The sequence below is a fragment of the Lampris incognitus genome, chromosome 4 (genome assembly GCF_029633865.1).
Source record: "Lampris incognitus isolate fLamInc1 chromosome 4, fLamInc1.hap2, whole genome shotgun sequence".
In the NCBI taxonomy this organism is placed as follows: domain Eukaryota; kingdom Metazoa; phylum Chordata; class Actinopteri; order Lampriformes; family Lampridae; genus Lampris; species Lampris incognitus.
In genome coordinates, this window is record NC_079214.1 from 54,417,715 (window position 1) to 54,434,033 (window position 16,319).

General features: G+C 41.2%; 1 protein-coding gene across 4 annotated transcripts in view; it reads right to left on the reverse strand.

The window, feature by feature from the left end:
• chd9 (chromodomain helicase DNA binding protein 9) overlaps window positions 1-16,319 on the reverse strand; it is a 142,808-nt gene that overhangs the window by 19,121 nt on the left and 107,368 nt on the right. For all 4 annotated transcript variants that reach the window (XM_056279213.1, XM_056279214.1, XM_056279212.1 and 1 more), the window contains 9 exons: window positions 14,158-14,368; window positions 11,778-11,973; window positions 11,173-11,355; window positions 8,642-8,827; window positions 7,795-7,905; window positions 6,791-6,990; window positions 4,952-5,151; window positions 3,873-4,032; window positions 82-171 (listed from right to left, as the gene is read on the reverse strand). In XM_056279213.1, the coding sequence (XP_056135188.1) occupies window positions 82-171; window positions 3,873-4,032; window positions 4,952-5,151; window positions 6,791-6,990; window positions 7,795-7,905; window positions 8,642-8,827; window positions 11,173-11,355; window positions 11,778-11,973; window positions 14,158-14,368 (1,537 nt within the window). The remainder of the gene's footprint in view (window positions 1-81; window positions 172-3,872; window positions 4,033-4,951; window positions 5,152-6,790; window positions 6,991-7,794; window positions 7,906-8,641; window positions 8,828-11,172; window positions 11,356-11,777; window positions 11,974-14,157; window positions 14,369-16,319) is intronic.

Genomic DNA, 16,319 nt, shown 5'->3' on the forward strand with positions numbered 1-16,319 from the left:
CACTGGCAAGAAGAAAAAGGAGAAAGCTTGAGGTAGTCGAAGTAGTTTCTGTGCAGGGGAGTAGGTCAAAGTTCAGCTCACCTGGAATCCACACCGTCTAGCACCTTCTGGGACTGGCTTCCGATCACCTCTTGTTTCAAGTAGTAGAGCATTCTGACCCGGAGCAGCACCCTGCACACAGACAACCCACCGGTCACAACAAAGCCCTGGCCGAGCACAAACGCTGAGCAAGCAGAACACACAAACACTCACTCTCTTTCCCACACACACACACACACACACACACACACACACACACACACACACAGCCTCTCTCCACTGCCAGCCCCCCCCCCTTAAAGCATGCACGTGCGCACATGCACGCATGCATGCACACACACACACACACACTCTCTTTCCCACACACACACACACACACACACACACACCCCAACACATGCACAGCAACACATTTCAAATCTTATGAACTCGTCAAGGGGCAATAATTTCAGCTCAACTCCTACAGGCATCAAATAGTAATTATGCAATGATGTAGAGTGCTACCATTCTCTCTCTCTCTCTCTCTCTCTCTCTCACACACACACACACACACAAGCTCACATATTATAAGCTACTCAGAAAATGATTGACAGCATACACAATTTTTTTTTAATATATATTTCTAGTAACACTAAGCAATAACGGATAAACTGTGACATAAGTCATACTCAGTTTAGCCTGCAGCCTTAGTATGAAACAGTGCACATAGTACATGGAACCCTATCACTGTAGACCAATGTACAAAATGACAGAGCAAACTCTCTAATAAGTCAATTACTGCATCACTGAAAGATGTGCTATAATATACGCTACTCAGCAAGACAGACACAGACCAAAAGCACAGTTGCAATGGTCAGATGCCAGGCTCAGTTGAATGAGAGCATGAGCAGAGATGTGTGTGTGTGTGTGTGTGTGTGTGTGTGTGTGTGTGTGTGTGTGTGTGTGTGTCTCTCTCTTTCTCTCTCTCTACTAATCTACAGGCCATGCCCTACCAAGAGACGGAGGCTGACAAGGCAGGGAGGGGCTGAGTCACAGGGGAGACATTAACTCTGAGATGCATGATCGCACATCATGGCCGGCAGACTTGCGAGGAGAGACTGGGAACGAGGTGGTGCGAGGCAAGGCCGTGCTGAGAACTCTGCTGAGCCTCGAGGTTTGACTTAATGTTGTGAAGGCCCGGGGTAAACACAAACTTCTCAAACTAAGAAAAGAAGAATTTGAAAAATCTGACACCCATTCTTACAATGGGAATGGTGGAAAAATGAAAAGTCGCTGCTGTGTATGGCTTTATGTATGCTCAGTAATCCAGGTAAGAACGTCACAAAGTTGAATCAGTTCATCTGGAAGTGTTTCAGATTTATTTTCTCTCTCAATAAACGTTTTGTCCAGATGAACTGATTCAACTTTCTGTGCTCATTGCTGCATATGGTTGTGGCTATTGATTATGTAGCTATAGGTATCTATAAACACAATAGTTATAGTTAAGTGGATGTAAAGAGGACCTGTTTGAAAATAATGAATAAGCACATATGATCACATTTTTTCTTTTTATCCAGACAGACAAAAAAAAAGACAAGATTTCATTACATGCTAATCAAGGTGGTAACCCTGTGTTGTGTCCTTGAATGAGACACTGGGTCCCTATCAGCTCCAGGGGCACTGCCCTGACGTTGACCCTACACCATGACCTCCCTAGAGGGGGACGGACACATAAGAGGATTTTTCTAGGGTGATCAGTAAAGTCAGGTTATATTACATGGAGAGTCTGAAAATCCCCCCCAGATTTATGACGCAATTAATATTTTGTATTTGATAACACTTAAAAGGGGGAGAGAAAAAAAGAACGGTCATGAATAATCTCCATTGTGCCCTGTGGCCTCTTGTCTCACTGAAGTCTGCTACAGAAATAAAAGGGTAGAAAAAGAGACCGAGAGAACCCCTCTGAAATATAGGCTATATAACAGGTGCTCCATCTTTCTAATGTTGCAAATGAAAATTGGTACTGTTATAGATGAGCCAAGTTTTTCCCTGATTTGGTGACGTGACGAGGAAAAGGGGGTGTGGGGGGGGGTTCTCTTCAGTCAGTATGTCTGTCTGTCAGAGTGATGGATGGGTGCTGTGACAAGTCTGGAGCTCTGGCTGTAGCAAAGTGTGTAACTCCCTCCCTTCCTTCCCTCCCTCCCCTTGCCCTCTTCCCCATCCCTCCTCAGTGACTGGGCCCACCCCAAAGCAGCTGCTGCTTCCTCTCCCTGTCAGCAAGCCCTTTATCACTCTCTCTGACTCCCCCAGACACGCAAAAGTCTGTGCCTGCGCTTAAATATGTGTGTGTGTGATTGCAGACTCACACACAGGCAGTGGAGAATCTCAGCAGAGCAAACACAGACACGGTGGATGACACACATTCTTTTAGAGGCACATGCAGTATGCAGGCAAGTATGCATTTGTTAGAGAGAAAGACATGCTTACAATGTCTCACCCGTCTGCAAAACCAAGCCTTTAGGAAACCTCACATCTCTGCTATATGCAGGTACCACCTCACTAATATAAATCCCTACTCTGACCAACACAGGGTACAAAAACTGCTTATTTTTCTTCCATCATTTCCACTGTGTAACATCACTGACATCAGGTTCGTAACACTACTAAGTGGCAGACAGACAAACATCTCCTAGTGAGGTGGACACCTTTCCTAAACCGAGATTTTTTTATTCCACTTGTTTCTTAAATAGACCTGGAAATGGCCAAAATCATTTTCAGTACTTTTCTATGTAAAAGTCATGGTACAATGAAAGGAGCCTGGTGTGGCAGTGGAAGCACATGCCCCCGCCCCATCGGTCACATTCCAGGTCCCGCGGAGTGAAAACGCAGAGGTCAGCAAAGCTTGCTGAGTGTGTGTCCCCATTTGGCCAGCGTGTCATATTGGACAATCCCCGGCTTCAGCACTACTGAGCTGTGAAACAATGGAGAACTTTCTGTGGAAACCGCAGTGCTATGAGTGTCCAAAGCCCTGCGGACGCGACCTCCCTCCTTTTAGAAAGAGGTGACCATCATCTATTTGGCTTTGTATTGTAAAATCCAATTTTTCAACTGTTCAATTTCTGTTTTTCTCTTCCCTCTCAGAAAGCAAGAAAAAAAAATATCAAGAGAAGGTTTTCAGTCTGATTAAGATTCTCATTAGTCACTGGTCTCAATATGGTACTCTGACTTGTAATAAATCAGTGGATTTTCCAAAATGTAGGTTTGAGTATCATTAGCTGTAACTCTGAAATGCCAAAATCACATTTTTTTTCCCACTATGTGCACTGATAAATTCCTGCAAGTAGGCGTCATCAAGTAAAATGACAAAATCTCTACAGGAGCCAAATAATGACCACCTGCAAGCTGCTATAACAGGAAGAAACATGCACGCACACATGCATGGATGCAGGCGTGAGCATGCGCGCGCACACACACACACACACACACACACACACACACACACACACACACACACACACACACACAGATATAGATAGATACAAGGCATATGCAAAGCTCAAGCAATATTTACTACACGCACAGTAACTTCAAGCACCAACCCATGTCACACAACTAAAAAAGCCAAACTAGCTTTTTAAACTTTCAACATCATTTAGGAATGAAGGAGTATTTTTCATGTCTGATTTGGGAACTGACTTTTACCTTTGTGATGTTTACAATTGGATACTTGTAAAGTTTGCAGGCTAGGAATTTCAACTTTTCCTACAAATGCACCCCTTAGGCTCAGAGCTTCAGGCGAATGCCTACAATGACAGAGTAAAATATGAACTCAAATGGGATAGGAGAGAACCTACTTGTTGCAGTGGTGTTTGAGGTGTTTCTTGTAGCCATCGTCCTGAAGCATGTGCTCTGGGTTGTGCTTTCTAAGCCACTCAGCCTTGTGGATGTCAAAGGCACTAGACTGGGTCTTCATCTTCTTACCCTTTCTGCCCCGTGGTACTGGCGCGGACAACCCTAGTAATAGGAACAGAGGTAAAAAGTCATTGTCTGGACTAGACACGGTACTGGCAAGGTGGGGTTTGGCCAGTGCAATGAAACTGCTTGTTTTAAGGGAAGAAGGTGAAAAAAACCAAACTAGACCAGTGGTTCTCAATCCATGTGTCCCAAATTCAAAACAGCTCATACGTTAATTTCTGACATACTGTCAAATAGTATACCATGAAGATTAGTACATCGTAGCTGCCATACAGTGTTATTGTATAGTATGGATTTGGGACACAGCAAATCTGTTTCTTGAGTACCACCATATTACCCTCCAATCAGGGGGTTTTAGACATAGAACAACAACAGGTGAATGTAATTACCTGACAGTTTGGAATATAAAAGTATAGATTTTACATGAACCATCTGGGTAACATACAGTGTGCAATTTAATCTTAAGAGTCAGATAAAGTATTGGCGAGTATGTTGTGTATTGTCGGGCCTAATGTGATTTTGGGCTATGCAAATAAACTTGAGTTGTGAGCAGCCAGGGATCTTGACCAGTGAAATTTAACATAGCTATCCACAAAAAGTGGACAGTTGTCATGTACAGCTAAATCTCTGGTGATACTACCAGTCTCTCTTTAATTTTATACAAAAGGCAAGTGCCTCTAGTCTTGGCATTGAATCCCTGTTGCATAAACTTAACACGCAGGTTTACAAAGTAAGTCCTTCAATCTGTTGACAGTGGACGCTAGGCCAGGCATGTATACACAAAGTATTTCATAACAGAGATACACATGGGACTTCCAGGTATTTGTGGGGTACACTGAACAAGCTAGCAGTGTTGCAGTTTCTCTTTATGCAAAATAAAGGACATCATCAGTGGGCCTAAAATGTGTGTTTAAAGTCGGTCTAGAATCATACTGAGCCCTGTGCTTCTGGTTCTCACCCAAGTGATTCTGCAGCTCCTTGGTTTGTCCATCCTCTGTGGGGGCGATCAGGTCCCACATGAAGCTTTTGATTTTATCATCTCCACGGTAGTGGACCAAGCAATAAGCCAGCAGGGCCCTGCAGATGGACTCCACATCCCTCTCAGTCAGGTGCTTTTTAAAACGACCATGGTTGAGAATGTCTTTCCAACGGCCCCACCTGGATGACACAGGACAACATAGAGGCAGGGGAAGCTCAGAAAAAAAGAGGTACAGACTAAAAGCAGCATAGCACATACTCTGGTAAACCGTTTTGCGAGTGCCTTCTGTTTTAAGTGCTTTTTTCAAGCATTAGTGGTCAATGATTAGCTGCTGAATAGCAAACTAACACTTATCTCTAGGGCTGTCCCTCCCGAATATCTTTTTTTGGGCTTTGAACATTCGGCAGCAAATATTCATTTGAAGGTATTCGGGAGTGTGTGGGTGTGTGTGTGTGTGTGTGGGGGGGGGGGGGTGATGACCGACTGCAATAATCAAATTAAATAAATACAGCCTTGGGACTATAAAAACAAAATTGCTCATATGTTTGCTGTTATTAATTAACTGTCTTTATCACATGCTATCATTAGGCTGTTATTGTAATTATTATGCTATTGAGAGAAAGGCAAAATTAGGACTTCAAGGTTGTGTCCCCCCTCCCTAAACTGGCTATAAAAACACTTTCAAAGTGAAATCGGGTGCTCATGAAAAGAAAAAAGAAATAAGGCTTTTTGTCAGTGTAGACCTTTACATGAAATCAATGATTAACAGCATTACTTCAGTTGCCTTAGGATTATGAACAAAAATAAAGTGTAGGCCTTAATCATGTGAGGCTTAATAAAAGCACAATAAACTCAGATTTGTGATATGCCAGTTTCTTTTGGCATGTCTGGCACTCAGCTTTTTGGGGGTCATCTTCTCAAATTCTGAAGTTATTCCAGACACTTAGCTTTTTGGACACCTTGCCAAACTAGCTGTAAGTCACATCCCATGACGTTGCATTGGGCGTAGACGAGACGACAGTTAGCACGCTGTGCTCACGTGGACACTGTTTTTCATGTGGCATATTGCCAACTGCTGTTTACTGTCTCCCGGAAAAAAAAAAAATCTTATTCGGATTTTGCCATCGATTACCATGGCAATGATCGACTGCTTCGAAGCATTTGGGTCAGCGCTATTAGCTAATAATCTCATCGAAGCAACTTACAGTAAGAGCAATTAAAGGCTGAATATTTTGCTCAAGGACACTTCAGAGGGAAACGTAGTTGGGATCAAATCTTTTTTTTAGGAGCAATCTCTTCAAAAGCTAGGCTATTCTACTGCTCTGTTGGCATGATTGCTTTGAGTGGTGATAATGGTCTTGTGTATTGCCATTCATTTATACAGTACATAAATGATGTTTGCGTTGCACGTCAGCATCTTAACTAGCCAGATCCATTAAAAAATGAGGAAAAAGAAATGAGAGAGGTAATATGGTTTGACACTACTACAAGAACGGATGTCTAATTTATATACTATATCAATGATGTCAGCTTCATGGGTTGTACCCAACAGGAGATTATGAGTTATAATCAAGGGTAAACCCGCTAGATACAAGGCACAAGTGAGTAAAGTTGGCAGCACTGAACTATTCAACCTTAACCATAGTAAAGTGCACCTTTGAGAGCTCACCTGATATTACAGAATTAAGTGACACCATCAGTAAATCGGAACTAATAGTGTTTTTGGGTGAAATATCTAGACAGCTTTACTGAGTCTTGATTTATTACAGTGCCGGTCTGAAATGAACCTCTGTTTAACGGACGCCTAAATCATCTTACCCGTATACCAGGAGGTTCTTTTCCACTCTGAAGCACTCTGTGCGTCCATAGCTGTTGAAGCGGTCATTGGCTCGCCGGAGCTTGGGCTTTGTTTCATCGTTTTCACTCTCACCTTCTGAGAGCTCTGCCAACTCATCCTTTGTCGCACTGAAAGGCCGTGTCTGTTTCCTTACACGAGGGGTGTCAATTACCAGGCTATTCTGTAGAGAAAGAAGAGCAAACAGATTCAAGTTCCAAGGTATAAGTCCTACATATTAATTTTGTGTTCTCTGATGCTTTATGCATAGTAAAATCATCCAAAATTTTATAGTTATGTTAATCTCTCATAAGCCAGTTACTTATATGCATGATGAGGATGACTTTCAAAAATTTTAAATGGTGGTGAATTTACCAGCTCATGAGGACAATTCATCTCACACACCCACATCATTCAATCCACTGCTCCCAGCCTATAAAGTGTCTTATATGTTTTTGAATTCCGTCAGTGGTGAGTAGAAGTGATCTTTGTTCATTTTGATTTGGGTCTGGTGCAAAACAAAGTTTTAAATATGAAATGAGCGGTGTAAATTCAACTGAGCATGTCACCGGGTAGAGTAACTTTCAGAAAGAACAGCTACACAGATGCAATGAAACAAAGTGTGAAGGAGTAGCATTGCATATGTTGCATAACTAAATTATCTTATGTAACAGTGACTGTCATCCTCTTAGCTGGTCCTCCCAGATGCAAGGCGCTGATGCATACTGTGTGTTCCAGTATGCAATGAAAGCATTCTGTTCTATCTTTGCTCACAGGGTTTTGAAACTCCTTTATTCTGTGTATTGTGACATTTGTGGTGTTTAAGCGATACCACTGGGGGCTCAGTGCTTCTATTAATACCACTTCTACAACTTCACTTCAATAGCAAGAATTACAAAAACTCTTGTATGTTATTGAAAATCACAGGTATTAAAAACTCATACTGTTACTACTTGTGAAGATATAATGTCAAACCCGGAGTACTTACTCTGCCATTGACCATGTCCACATCAATCTCTGCTTTTTTGGCCCACTTATCCCAGAAGTTTGGATCATCCAGAGCAATGTCTGTGCGGTTTCCAGATGCCACAAAACTAGCCTGAAAGCAGACATCAGGATCATGTCAAAACATAATCACAGTCATCAATCTGTTGATCCAATCTCTAAAACATAAGCACGTCATGAATGGAGGATTAGAAAAGATCCAATGAGACAAAAAATCCAGTGCAGTAGACTGTGCGCATATATGTGTGTGAGTAGGTGAAGTCTTTTATTGGGACAATATTTATGGAACTGCATAAGGAATAATTATCTCCAAAGTAATTTTGTTGTAACTGTCATGTACTAGCAGATTCACATAGGACAGCTTAGGCAAAGTGATGTAATGCCACATTAAAAAAATGTGATATCAAGAGTTCTATGCAAATGAGATATCCGCCATTTAGTCACCTACTCCTACAATGTGGCAAACAATAAAAATTGAACGCATTTTTAAAAAGGAGACAAGCCAACTTAACTACATTGTTGAAAAAATGATATAGAACGTTGAGGACAATCCTGAAGATAGTCTTTGTTGAATTTACTGACACTTACAATCATAATTTTCATCGTATTTGATCCCTCCAAAGCAAAAGGGATCCATTCAAAATGAAATAGTCATCATTGCTGTTGCATCAACACCTTCCCCTCTGCTGAACAGCTATTGAGCTAACTGTTGCTGTTGTCGTATCTATTAGTAAAAACTAAGAACTTGGCTTGATGTGTCTGCTTCTTTGCTAAAATAACTTCTCTTCAATTTTTTTGGCTATCAGGAAATAGGTGTGTGTTGTGGCTACCTTAGCAAAAGTGGACCCTCGGCCCTCAGACTCAATGGTGATGGTCTTGGTCCTGCGCTGGAGGATCTGGTCGATGTCCTCCTCACAGAATTTGGCCCCTTCATCCTCCTCATCCATGATGGCCCCATAGGCCCCGCGCCTCAACAGGTCCTCAATCTCTTTCTTAGATAGCTGTTGTTGCACCGCCTGGACGGTACAGAGTAAGGGGAAGTGTAAGTAAAGGGAGTTGTGTAACTTATTAGGAGAGTCAATTAAAAAGGGCTAAAAAAACACACCAACAAACGTGTTTTCAGGTACGTTTCAGGATTACATTGTTCTACTGTTCTGTACTTTGTAAAACCACTTAATCATTGACAGAGAGTAAAATACCTCAAGGGTACCTAATTGAAATAAATGGTGAGAAAGGAAAGATTGTTGCCATTCACTTTCCCCAGAGTGTGCAGTCATGTCATTCAGGACCTGCAGTGTTAATGATCGCACACTGTCCTAATAGAATCAAAATTTAAATGAAACTTATCGAGGTGTAACTTTGCTAAAAAGCAATGTAGTTAGGCTCGCTGATGTCCCTACTTCCATTTGCACATTGCAGCACATTCTCTGATTCAAGAAGCAAGTTTTGTCTTTCTCTAAAATAGCTAATGAAGGGTTTTCAAAGCAATTCTCACATCTTGAAATATCGAACTCTGATTGGATCATAGTCTACACCAGCATGCAATTAAAATCAAACAATCGGACAATAGCTTAGACAAAAATCTTTATAATACTTTGTAATACCATTTTGCCCACCATGGCTGTAAAACCGCAGCTATGGTGGGCAATTTATTCACAGAGGCTGAAAGTTACAGAAGGTTATAATCTAGTAACTCCCTTTCTATTTTACAAAAATGAGAATACTTTAAATGTATATATAGTCTTGATACGATTATTTGCCTGGGTTGAGAGGGGAAGAATGATAGTAAAGCATGAGTATTGAGCATGAAAACATTTCCATGTTTTCTCCAATTCCAAGCGCTACACCATTTTGCAGACCTCCATTTCTTCACAGGATTTCAAAATTGTGATTGCTGTTCAATGTGGTGTTGAGCTGATCTTGATCAAGGAATCTGTCTATCAAGGAAGGCACATTACAAAAGAACAAAGGGTGGATGCCAACTCTGCAGCTGCCAAGTATTTTATTCATTTTCTGGACATTTGTTGACCTTCCAGATCTGTATAAGAACCCCTTAGACCAGGATTTGGCAACCTTTTGGATGTCATGCCATTTAAAAAAAAAACAATAAAAAATTCAGACCCAAGTGCCAGTTCATTTTCATAATGAGCATTTATCTATTTATGTATTTAATGCTGCTGCTTGTCTCCTCGTTTACATTCTGCATGCCAAAAGATCTGCTCTCTACACGCACGCACGCACGCACGCACGCACACACAGACACACACACACAGACACACACACACAGACACACACACACAGACACACACACACACACACACACACACACACACACACACTTTACTACTTGTGCAAATGTATGAAAATTACCAAGGCACAACAGAAAATTAATTCAATCTTACCAATTTAGTGTGACTCTGGTTTGTTGCAATATCTGGTAACCACTGCTAGACATAACAAGTCGTTTACATGCACACTCTCTTTCCAAGAGCTATGCTGAACACCGACGCATCTTTCAATGCAAGAGTTTGCTGGTGCCTTACATTTTCAGCCATGTCTGTAATGTGCCTGTCTACAGTTTTCATCCTGTTGATGATCTCTGTTTGGTAACCCACCACATATGACCTCCGAAAGCCTCCTTTATATTATCTCCATCGGAGAATGGCTTCCGTGTTAAGCAATGCACTGCGCGACTGTATAGCTGCCCCCTGTAGCTTGGATTTTGGCAGCACATAGGGTTGTAAAAAAGCTGCTTTGCTTCCTGTACTGGGCCACTGTCCCCTGGCCCGGCTCAGCTTTATCAGCCTTATCTTTGAGGTTTTTCTCGCGCCTTCTTTCAAAATGAGGTTTTACACTTGAAGTTCCGCAGCAGAGTGCACACAGCTCGGTCCTTTCATGAAATAAATCTGAATTTGTTTGTCCAAGACAGCTGAAAGAGGTGAATATTAGACAACCTACCTTTTTTTTGTTGCTTCTGCCATCGTCACTTGCTCTTGACATAAAGCAACAAAGAAAGGTAGCTAGCTATCCTATGTTTTCACTACCGCTGTAATGCTGCGCTCATCAGCAGATCAGAGGGAGGGGGAGGAGGGGTATGACCATGTCAGTTGTGTGCACTCTTTTGCTGCCAAAAACAATGGTGTATTTTGAGACTAATTAATTATTTTAGTATTATTTTACATCAAATTGTTTGTTTAGTTCACCATTAGGCTATAGTTTATATTAAAAACGTGTTTTTTAAAAAAAAGGTATATTAAAAAAAAAATATTGAATTGCTCCGTGTGCCCGTGTTAATGGCCCCACCCCGCATGCGACCATGGGCATGCGTGTCATAGGTTGCCGACTCCTGCTTTAGACTCACCCCTCCACCTGCTCCTCCTCCAAGACTGTTTTCTCGGCCACTCATGCTCTGCAGCACAGCTTTGTCCAGGCCCAGCTTGAGACTGGCGCGGTCAAACATCTCCCGCTCATAAGAGTTCCTGGTGATTAGACGGTACACCTTCACCGCCTTGTTCTGACCGATCCGATGACAGCGTGCCTGTGCCTGTGAACAGCAGGAACAGTGGGTTACCTACACTGTGCATGCAAATGGACAAACAAAAATGAAGTTTCCAGATGAATTGTCCAACAATGGTAATTTCTTTGTACAAAATAATTGACATCAAAAGATAAGTTAAGGAACTTTACAAAGTTAAGGGAGTAAAATTTTTTAATCTTTGAGTGCTAAATGTATTGCTCCTTCACAGAGTCCTTTTCACTTAAGAGGTATTGGGGGTAAAGTGAGCATCCCCCCCACCCCCCCTCCAAAAAAAGAGAAATCATTTTGGAAATATATGGAAAAGTATTATTTTAACTGTCTTTTTTTGGTCACTCAGAGAATAGTCACTTAGGTAATTTAATGACATACAAGTAGTGTGGGAGCATTTTTGTTTCAGGTCATTGTATCTAGCATGTGGTGCATGTTACCTGCAGGTCGTTTTGTGGGTTCCAGTCAGAGTCAAAGATAATGCAGGTGTCTGCCGCCGTGAGGTTGATGCCTAAGCCACCAGCCCTTGTGCACAGTAGGAAAACAAAGCGGTCTGAGTCCGGCTTACTGAAGCGGTCAATCGCAGCCTGCCGCAGGTTCCCCCGAACACGACCATCTATTCGCTCATAAAGGTACCTACAGAACAGAAACATATCGGTGCATAATGTCCACAAGATACAAAACAATATCCTTGTAGCTGTCAAAAAAAACCCCAAACAAACATGCAATAACATGTTATTTATTGTATCAATGAATATGAATTGCTTACATTACCCTGCTTCAAGGAATTACCATTGTTTAACATGGGAACCATTTTTCCCTACTTGCAGATGGGTCATCAAAACCCATGAGTAAGATTTTTAGTTGTGTTTTCCTTCCCATCTAGACCTTTTAAATACCCGGCTCAGAGATGGCCTCATTCCAATAGGAGAGTCCTTGCGCTCAACTTTCCCCCAAGCTTCACTTCATCTCTCTCTCACTCTCAAACTTCCCCTCCTTCCAACCTCCTCCCGCCTGAGGTGATTCAATTCCAGTCAGGAGTAGCGTCACAGACCTCTATGTTCATCTTATGTGGGAGAGCCCTGGGGGGTGAGTAACCCACTGCTGAACCCAGTCTATGCCCTGTGCTACGCCTCACATGTTTACACTAGCCTGAGACATTGCTCAGGGTGTTAGTGGAAAGCACTTTGAAGAACTCCATTGACTGGTGAATATATTTGATAAGCGTGCGAGAAGGCAAAATGAGAGAGAGGAGGGCTAACTTTTAATCAATACCAAAAATGTGCATTCAAATATCATTACTAATAATAATAACCCACTATTTCAACATTAACATACCCACACCTGTCTGCCTTTAACAGGATCCCCTTTGAACCAGTGCATTATGGGTGAATTCTGTTCTATGTCAAATGTGAATACTTCTTCTCAATGGATCATAACCCCTTGCATTTTTATTTTTATTTTGCCCAGGACAGTTTTAAAGCAGCCTCACACAGCCAGCCTAAATCTTGCCAACTTTTTTTTTTTTTGCTACAACATATTAGTCTGGAAAGGATCAACGGAAAATAGATTGAGCCAGCAGATGGACTTAGGACAAATGAGCAAACTATGGGGAGGATTTAGATGACAACCAGTGAACAGCGCCTTATCTGGAGAAAAGAACAATAGCTGCTCTGTTCACTGGTCATCATCGTCTAAATCCTCCAAATAGTTTGCCGATTGGCCTAGTTAAGAACTTGTGCTCTCAACTCATACCGACGACAACTTTTCCAGAACTACAGCAAGGGCAAAATCTGAGTTCACAAGATATAAGGGTTGCTGTGTGAGACAACGTTTTGAGTATCGACAGATAACTATACCACAGATTATGTTCAGTCACTGTCAAGAGTGACTGTATCCATCTGTCTTTCATGGGTCAAACACTCAAAGGACTACCAGGTCTGGCAGATCTTGACACCTCTGGTGAAAAGCTTTATATGCATCTGTATCAGAGTGTATCGTTTGTCAAGTCAAGTCAGATTATTTGTATAAACCAATATCACTAATTTGCCTCAAGGGGCTTTACAGCAACACAACATCCTGTCCTTACACCCTCGCTTCGGATAAGGAACAACTCCCTAAAAAAACAAAAAACCTTAAACCGGGAGAAAAAAATAGGAAGAAACCTCAGGGAGAGCAACAGAGGAGGGATCTTTTTTTTCTGTGTTTTGAATTTGTGATGAAAAAAATTCCTAGAGACAGCATTCACAATAAGGCCATTAGATGGCTTAAAAAAAAAAAAACTATTCCATTCCCTATGACTATGTACCCTTTCTCAGAGGGGCAGAATATGTGTTGTATCTTCAGAAGTATGGACTGATTCCCCTCCGTATATTTCTTGCAGCAGACACCGTAACAAAAATTCAACTCATTGGCAGGCAGATAGGAAAAAAGGGTTCCTACATATTTTCCGTCTCATAATTCCATTGTTTCCAGACCACATTCGCTTTACAACATTTAGTATTTTTTTCAGTGCTCTATACATTCTGAAAGTGACTGAATGTGACATATCAGTTAGATCATAAGCACAGTTGAGGATTTTTCTAAAAACAACAAATGTCACATTATGAAATTACAGTGAGGCCAGAACTACACAAGTCTACATGTGTATCAACACTGAGCAACAGGATTCTTTGGAAAACATTTCCCCAGATTATTTATGCAAACCCCTACTTTTCAGGACAATAAAATTCATGAAATAATTTGTAATGCCTTACCAGACCTCCTCAGTAACGTAAGTAGAAAAAAAAAACCCAATCTATTATCATTCAGTTTTGTTACCTTCTCTGAATGAGGTAATCCTCCAAGATGTCCAGACAGCGAACCATTTGGGAGAAGATGAGCACTTTGTGTCCACCGGCCTTCATCTTGGGAAGCAGTTTGTCAATGAGGACCAGTTTCCCAGCAGACTGCACCATTGCCTGCAGGTGAAAGTCGATGGCAGCGGGGCTGTAAACCTCCCGGAAGTCCTCAAGGATCTTCTCTTCTGCACCTGGTGGAGCAAAAACATGGTCATGTGAGTGAGGCTGTTCCTGTTCACCAAGAGTTCTCTCAAATCCAGGTTTAAGACTAATTGTAATGCACAAACATAAAAAAAACAAATTAAAAAGAATAGGGAACGAGCTTTGAGATCATGTGGATAGATCGTTTGTCACAGATTAGAACACTTACAGGGAACGGTATTAAAAACAAAGCACTTCCAATTTGTTGAACCAGGATTTACAACCTCAATATTGGGTAAAAATCTACCCAGAATGGATGGATAGGGCTATCTGTCATGCAGGAATTAGTTTACATGGGCATTAGCGAGAGAGAGCTGCTGAGTGCCAATGATCTTGTTAGATTTTTAGTATGAACACATACGCATGTGCATATGCCATATGCCATATTATAATAATCTGGTCTGATGTGAGTAAATCATACCACACTAAACAATGCAGTTCAACGGTACAGTAAAAATATGTCAATAATGCTCTTTTCCATCATTATAATTGGTAAAAGAAAAAAGATCCAAGTTAATCATTTCACTAATATGAAGAATGTTTAAAGGGTTTATCAAATAAAAAATTAAAGCTACAAGCCAGAAAAAAATACATGGAAACAATGTCATCTTTGATACTTTTCATCACTTGTATATGTAAGTCAATTGTCTATCTACAAATATTGAACTCATGAACAACTTTGGAATTGCTCATTATAATGATGGCTGTCTGGTAGGACTACAGGCAAAAATGAAATGGTGCATACCCTTTAAAATCTTCACCACAGTAGCCAAATGTGAAAGAAAACAGGAGGTAGTGGTGAATTTGAAGAAGTGTTATGGTTAATAAGTAGATATGGTAGACCCAACTTACAGATGACCTTTATTCACAAATACTACATGAATAGCTAAAAACTCAAGCACAACCATGTTTTTTTCTGTTCTGTGGTAGGGAAGGTGCTGAGACAAGAGCACTGCGATTGCTACAGCATCTCACTTTCATATCAAATAGATCGCTGGGATTTACAGTGATTTACAGTTTGAACGGGGATTCAGAGTCTACGTGAGGAGGGAACGACCATCGCTGAACCGAGGGGGGCCCTAAGAGTACAACTGCCGCCATTTTACAATGCTCTGATTGCAACCATTCCCAAATCCTCTGTAAATAGTACGCATTGCCTTTGAAACTCTAGTTAAAAGTCACAGAAATTTGCATATGAAACCAATCATTTCGGTCGTTATGCCACTGTATTGTTTATAAGGGTGGGGATACCTGCAGTAAGTTGAGACTGAAGAGGTCACTTAGTTGAGTGATGAAATGTTTCTCAATAAGCGTTGTGTCCAGATGAACTGATTTAACTTTCTGTGAATTAGCCACGCGTGTTGCTAACGAGGATCAGCACGACAAAGCGAATATATCAGAGCTAACCGGCTAAGCAACTATAAATTTTAGCTGAAGTAAAGTCTGTGGCCTCCCATGTGAATGACATGCATGAATCAGTCGGTGCTCATCTGGATGCGATTGACGAGACCCAACTCAGTCGGACTGACTTTAACATTCCTCATAAATTTTTTTTTAAAATTTCTCCAAATTTGTCATGATATAGAGTCTCTTTTAAAAAAAACAAAAAAAAACAAAAAAACAAAAACAGGATCCACCTGAGCCTCCCAGAACGGGGAAGTACTATGGTCTTCGTCAAATCTCTCAAAGGCATGATTACGGAGATGTATGTTTTACTGTACTCAAATTTTCAGCTTATGTTTGCCTGAAGCTGCTGTGGGAGCGTTATCTGGGGCTAACATTTAGTTCAGCAGATTGGATCAATATTTGCAATGGGATCTTCCCGAAATGTACTTCAATTTCTATTCATAAGCAAAACTTCAAAATTTCCCAAATTACTTATCTCACACCTATTCGCCTCTAGAAAATGTTCCCCAACAGCTCAGAACTTCTGCTATAAAT